Source organism: Gossypium arboreum, chromosome 9, assembly GCF_025698485.1.
Source record: "Gossypium arboreum isolate Shixiya-1 chromosome 9, ASM2569848v2, whole genome shotgun sequence".
Classification (NCBI taxonomy): Eukaryota; Viridiplantae; Streptophyta; class Magnoliopsida; order Malvales; family Malvaceae; genus Gossypium; species Gossypium arboreum.
In genome coordinates, this window is record NC_069078.1 from 1,366,367 (window position 1) to 1,373,297 (window position 6,931).

The 6,931-nt window shown below is 30.3% G+C and overlaps 1 protein-coding gene across 1 annotated transcript; it reads right to left on the bottom strand.

The window, feature by feature from the left end:
* Positions 1-1,046: 1,046 nt before the first annotated feature.
* On the bottom strand, positions 1,047-6,283 carry LOC108454681 (protein DETOXIFICATION 41). The gene is made up of 8 exons (XM_017753214.2): positions 5,904-6,283; positions 4,965-5,509; positions 4,469-4,555; positions 3,445-3,501; positions 2,564-2,802; positions 1,950-2,068; positions 1,375-1,461; positions 1,047-1,287 (listed from the first exon to the last, which is right to left on the bottom strand). The coding sequence occupies exons 1-8, from the start codon at positions 6,195-6,197 to the stop codon at positions 1,219-1,221; spliced, it is 1,497 nt and encodes a 498-aa protein (XP_017608703.1). The 5' UTR covers positions 6,198-6,283; the 3' UTR covers positions 1,047-1,218.
* Between the last annotated feature and the right edge of the window lie 648 nt (positions 6,284-6,931).

A 6,931-nucleotide genomic window follows, 5' to 3' on the forward strand; every position in this document is an offset into this window, starting at 1 on the left:
AAAGGAGGATAAGTTTGTTGCACCAAGCAATAGACATGCAAACCGCCAACAGAAGTCGTGTCCCACAAAGGCTTGCAAAAAAAAAAAAAGGGCACCATAGTTGCCATGTTGTCGACCAGAACTTCAATGAAGAAATCAAGGCTGTCAAATTGCCTTCAACCATCAGAAGACTCTTGGCTTCTCAAAAGCTTTGTCCAATGCGATCCATGGAGAGCCAAGACACCATCAAGCAATGAAGAATAGGGCCTCATCGACCAAAAAACTAAAAAACTCATCAGAAGGAGGGCAAAACAAAATAGACGGATTAAAGATGGGTCCTACCAAAATCAGCCAAAGGCCACTTTTTGATAGTGATTGTTTCAGTGATGAACAAAGGAAAGGAGAAAAACTGTGAGGTGAGCAATTTTCTATCTCTAACAACTGTTTAGAGAGAGAAGAGAGAAAACGCAAGGGGATTGTTTTGATCACATGTGATGATAGATGGCTAAAACAAACACATGGTGTCTAGAGGTCTTTGAAGCATGTAATCAACCTTCTTGTTTCATCATTTGCAAGGGCGAAATCAAAAAAAAAATTTAGGGGGTCAAAATTAAATTGTAATTTTTGCAATAGAAAAATTACAATTTCACTCTTTTAATAGAATATATCTTTATAATTTTTAAAGGATTAAATCAAATTTTTATATTTTTAGGGAGACCAAAATATAATTTTATTTTTATTAATTTAAAAGTTAAAAAAAATTTAAAGATACCATATGAAAAGTTTTTCATCAGGCCCCTGATTTCTCCACTAATCATTTATTTGCAAATATCATTACGTACCGAAGGAAAAGAACAAAAATCATAGCGAAGTTATATAAGGAAAAGGTATTCAACTTAGATCATTGTATTATAGGGATTAAATCAAATTAGTCCTCTATTATTTAAAATATTTTTAAAAACAATAATGAATCTCTCTCTCAAGTACATTAACCCATATCATACACATACAAGATAAGAAAAAAATCATATATATGGTAAGAAAAGATGAATTAAATTAAACTAAAATTTTGATTTTAATTTTAATTTTGATTTTTTATAATATAAAAACTTGAAATAATTGTTTTAAAAATAACATCAACATTGGCAAACAGATTTATATTTTTTAAAAAAACACTAAGAAATAGATAACTAAACATATGTTATGTTTATTTGACTACATCTAAAGTGCCATCTACCTCTAATCAGCAATCAATTGTAATGTCTCTTCATTGGCTGATTTCCTCAACCGATCTGCAGCTTTTTCAACCTACAAAAAATGGGATATTTACAATAATCAACCAACTAGTTTTATAAAATGCCAAATTAAATTTGATATTTACTGTGGATTAATTACCTCCAAGTCCCAGTTTGTTCTGGCAGTGAGAATGATTAGAGTTATTGTTTGTAGAAGAACCCCAACTACCATCCCCCACCATATACCCTAACACAATAATGAAAAAAAAAATTCCAAGGTTAAATAAATTTTTAAATAATTATAATCATTATAATGTCATATCAAAGTATATATTTAACTTAATAGTATTATCTTAAGATTTAAAAAAATAATTTTTTACTAGGTGTCAGATTGTATTTTGCTCCCTTTAATAAAAAAAAATGAGCAATTTAATCTCTACACATTAGATCAAAGAGAAAAATGTTCCTTTCTGCTAAAAATTTCATTAATTTCTATTGTTAAAACTGGTATGTCGATAAAATAACCAAACAATAGTATTAGTGTGCCACAGGATCAATTTGAACAATAGAAATAGATAAATTTTTAATAAAATGAACAATTTACTCTTTTATCTAACGTATTGAGACTAATTTACTTTTTTTAATAAAATAAGAAAATATCTTAGTAATAATTCCTCCATAGCAGGAAAAATTTATTCTAGAAAATGTAGAAATAAGAATGAAGAGATCACTTACTTCTACTCCTAAGCCTAATTTGAATCCAAGAACACATCCAATTGGAAGACCAATAATGTAATATGTAGTGAGGTTGACATATGCTACTATATGTTGCCATCCACTCCCAATGGCCACTCCTGTGATTCATAAATAATATAAAATAAATAAGTTTAAATTCAAGGTGATTAATTTTATTTATAGATTAATTTAAAATGTTTTTAAATTTGATAAAAGTATTATGGAGGTCGTCGTAGTAAAAGTCGGATTGTATTATGTTTTCTCTACTTAAAAAATATGCAAATTAGTTCATGTACGTTAGATTAAAGAGTAAAGTAGTCATTTTATTAAAAATTCAATCTATTTTTACTGTTAAAAACTGGTCTATGTACATCAGCATAAGGTACATGTGTAACTATTTGATTATTTTATCAATCACGCCAGTTTTTAACAGTAAAAATTGATGAAATTTTTAACAGAAAAGACTAGTTTGCTCTTTAATTTAACGTAAATGACTAATTTATCTAATTTTTAACAAAGATGATAAAATATAATGTACCTCTTAACATAGAGGCCTCCGTGATACTTTTATTGAAAAAAATGTAATATGGTAAAGGAAAACATGTGATGGGCACCTGAGAGAATGGGCTGAATTCCATTCAAGAAAATGGAGATGGCAAGCAATGGAATCAAACTGGAACCAGCTTCTATAACTTCAGCGTCGCTTGAGAAAGCTTTGATTAATAGGGATCGACATATGATAACAATGGCAGTGAAAACTGTACTAATGAAAATGCTGGTAGCATTCACTACTATGACTGAAAATTTGGTCAGCTTGGGATGCCCTGCCCCTAGCTCATTACTCACTCGCACACTGTCAAAAGTCCAAAAATAATCAGCATTTTCAATGAAATAGTTGAAAATTTAATGGAAAATGTCACCTTCTATTTGTAAATTTTTTTATTTTTGGTCACCAGTTGATTAACGTAAAAGTAAAAATACCTAAAAATTTAAGATAGTTGAATGATAAAAAAAAAAAACAAAATTGAATAGCTGAGTGACTATCTTGTAATTTTTCATAACTGAGTGACCAAAAAAAATTTACTAATAGTCAGGTGACCATTTTGTAACTTCTCATAGTTGGGTGACCAAAAAACAAATTCACTAATAGTTTATCCAGAACTTTTCGGGTAAATTACAATAGAGGTCTCCCAATTATGGTTCTTTTTTCTTGTTTGGCCACTCAATTATGAAAAGTTACACAATGATAACGCAATTATTCATTTTTTTCTTTTTTTTTTATCACCAGCTAACTAACGTAAAAAATAGAAACACCAAAAAATCTAAAATAATTTGGTAATCAAAAAAGACAAAATTAAATGATTAAGTGACCATTTCGTAACTTTTCATAATTGAGTAATAAAAAGAAAAAAAAAATCTATCGCTGAGTGAATATTAATGTAGTTTACCCAAAATTTTATTTAATTTAATAAGAAAAGTTGGTGTATGGACTGACCTGGCTGCTGCACTAAAGCCTAAAACAAAGTTGATATCCCAGTTCCAGTAGTTCATGCTGAAAATATGCAAGCATGGGAAAGATAAGAGATTCAGCAAATTAGTATTTCAACTTCACAATTCTTTTCATATTGAAATTTAAATTTAAATTTAAATTTGATACTTTTTTCACACTGGGCCTAACCTTTTAAAGTTTTCAAGGAAATATTAAGGATTAATTTGTAAAAGAAAATTTTAAGACCTGATGTAAAAACAATTGTTAAGTTTAAAACCACATATAAATAAAAAGAATTTAAACCCCAACCGACAATAGTTACCTGACCCAAAAAGTGATTTAATCCTAATATTATATATATCAATAAATGTGCAATATTATATATAGCTTGTTTAAGGTTAAATCACTTTTTGGGCATGAATTTGGTAATTTTTTTTACATTAGGGCCTGAATTTTTTTTATGTCTAAGTTAAGTTTTGAACTTGACAATTGTTTTTAAATTGGGGCTTGAGCCTTTTTTTTTAATTCAAGTTAGGCCCTTAACTTTGCAATTGTTCTCACATTGGGTTTGAATCTTTTTTGTTCAACTAGTCATAGAAAACCTTAAAACTTAAGCCGCAATGTGAGAACAATTGATAAGTTCAAGTCTTAATATGAGAATAATTGTTAAGTTTAGGGACTAATTTGAAAAAAAAGTTTAAGCCCCAATATAAAACAGTTGCCTAAGTTTAGGGACTAATGTAAAAACAATTAACAAGTTTAGAGTCTTTCTTAAACCAAGAAAGAGCTTAAGACTCAAATATAAAAAAATTGTCAAATTAAGTCTCAAATAGATTTAACTCATAATATTAAAAATAATAATTTCAAAAATTGAGGCAGGTGGCGAAAGGAAGCATGCATTTAACAAAATTGCCTCCTGGTATTGCCAGTATCATCTTAAAAAGGAAAAAGAAAATCTTTATTCAAAGCCCACCAGTGGTAACTGGTAAGCAATTTGGATTTAATCATTCCCAAACAGAGGTAAACGTACCAAATAGAAATGGAGTCTAGTGCAATTGCTGCATTAGGAAGAAGACCAGATATAAGCACCAGTCCTTGGTTATACCATATCTCCAAGCTGCATTACCCAAAATCTACAAAGTTAGATAGGTAAAAGTATCAAAGAGGTTTTTGTATTACAAATCAAGTTGAATTTTAGCTTCTATATTCAAAAAATGAGTAAATTAATTTATATACTTTAGATCAAAGAGTAAATTGGTTCTTTTATTAAAAAACTCATCCATTTTTACTGTTAAAATTGGTCCCTATATGTACACATGGCAAGTCTGGTTATTTTTTCGGCCACACCAATTTTTAACAATACACAAAAGATGAATTTAAAAAAAAAAAAGAACTAATATGTTGTTTGAACTAATATACAAAGATTAATTTATCTACTTTTTGAATATAAAGAACAATATATAATCTAACTTCTAGTACAAACATGATACATTATTTTATGATTTGGAGGGGCAGAAACAACATACCAAAGCATAACAGCAGAAGCAGCAGTAATCTTGAAATAAGGCCAAATCCCTTTAAAAGCTTTAGAAGACAAACCAGTCCAAGTCTCTTTACAGGAAGGACTTAAAACAATGTAAAGTCCATTAAGAATAGTAAGAATCCACCATGAAAGACTTAATGTCAAAGATGCCCCAAGAAGACCATATCCCAATACATCAACGGCAAGCCAAGTAAGAAGAATGTGGAGCAAAAATACCCCAACGGAGATATAAGCCAAAGGATTCACTATGTTTTGAGCTTGAAGGAACCTTTGCATGGGGCAACTTATGGCGAATGCGTAAAGTTGAGGGATTAAACCACGGGCGAAAACTTGGCCTTGCTCTGCTATACTTGCCGATTGACCTATTGCTTGAAGGATGGTGTCCGAATACCAATAGAGGAATGTTAGGATAACTGAGGCTCCTATGTGTAATACAATTGCTCTTTGGCAAATGATCCCCATGGCTGCGTATTTCTTGGCACCGTATGCTTGGCCACACACGGTCTGTACGGCACTCGCCATGCCCAACTGGTTTTCATGCGTGGGGGGAAAAACAGAGTTATAAAACAAATTGGACCCACGATAAATTAATTAGTTAACTAAACAAAATTTTAATTTTTTAAATTAAAAAATAATTAATTACTTGTTGGCTTAACATCCAGGTGACAATTTATATGCATGCCACATCAGCAAAATTAACAAATGTTAATTTTTCTATTCATTTTGAAATGATTTGATAAACAACACAAGTTTAAAAGATAAAACATAAATTTTTTTATCTAATTTAATTTAAATTGCATCGATATTTGTTATAATAATACGAAAAATATAAATTCAAATGTAGTTAAAGCACGATATTAAAAACTAAAAGAAAAGTAAATCTTTAGAAAGGGTAAAAAGGAGAAGAGATAAACAAAATTACCATAATCCCATAAGCAAGACCTTGAATTCCAACACTAGCAATAGAAGCACCAGCCAATTCCAATGCACTCAGATGACCAGTGAACATTAAGGTGACAAAAGTGAGCATATAATTAAAAACAGAGACAACTATGGATGCCCCTGATAACAACCACAAAATCCTCGATTCCCACGCAACAAGCCTCACCCACCACCCTACTCCTCCGCCGCCGTCACCCCTTTCAAACACCTCTTCGATCGCATCCGATGATAATTCTGATATTCGTAGCAATGGCCGCTGCTCCTCTGAACCCATGCTTTACTAACTTTCTAGTATCTACGTTAGGCAGTGACTTTTATTATTTAGTCTTTTGTAATATGTTGTCATTTATCAAGCAATATATATATATGGAATACATGGATTCTACTGTTTTTTTATTAGAGGGCATGTTTACCTAACAGTCATTGCCTTTGGCTAGGTGAGAATGACAGATTTTGTTCTTTGGCGCCTAGCGCTTACTTTGGGTATTTCTTTGTTTAGTTTGATAAGTTTGTAATTTCATAATTTAGATTTCGTCAAGATTTCATGATGTGACTAATATTTTTGAAACACGATTTAATAGTTGGTTAGACCGACTGAAAAGAAGACTGCCCGAGATACTGGTCCAAACAAAAGGGTTATATTGATTAAATCGAAAACTACTCAAAATTGATAAAAATTGAAACCTTGGACAAAAAACCAGTAATTAAACCGTTTATTTTTTAAAATTTTATAGAATTTTTAATTATTGTTGATCTAGCAGTTAAACCGATCAAACCAGTTGAATCGAGAATTAGTAGTCTAACTAGTTCAACTACTAATTCTAAAATTAGAATACTGTATGTGACATTCTAAGATTATATCATGTCATCAACTGAAATTTTATATATATATTTTTAATTCAAGTGATGATGCGACACAATCTTATAGCACCACGTTATCAAATTTTTATAATTTTCAAGTTCAAAGACCAAAATAAATAAATAAATAATACAAATATGAAAGTGAAT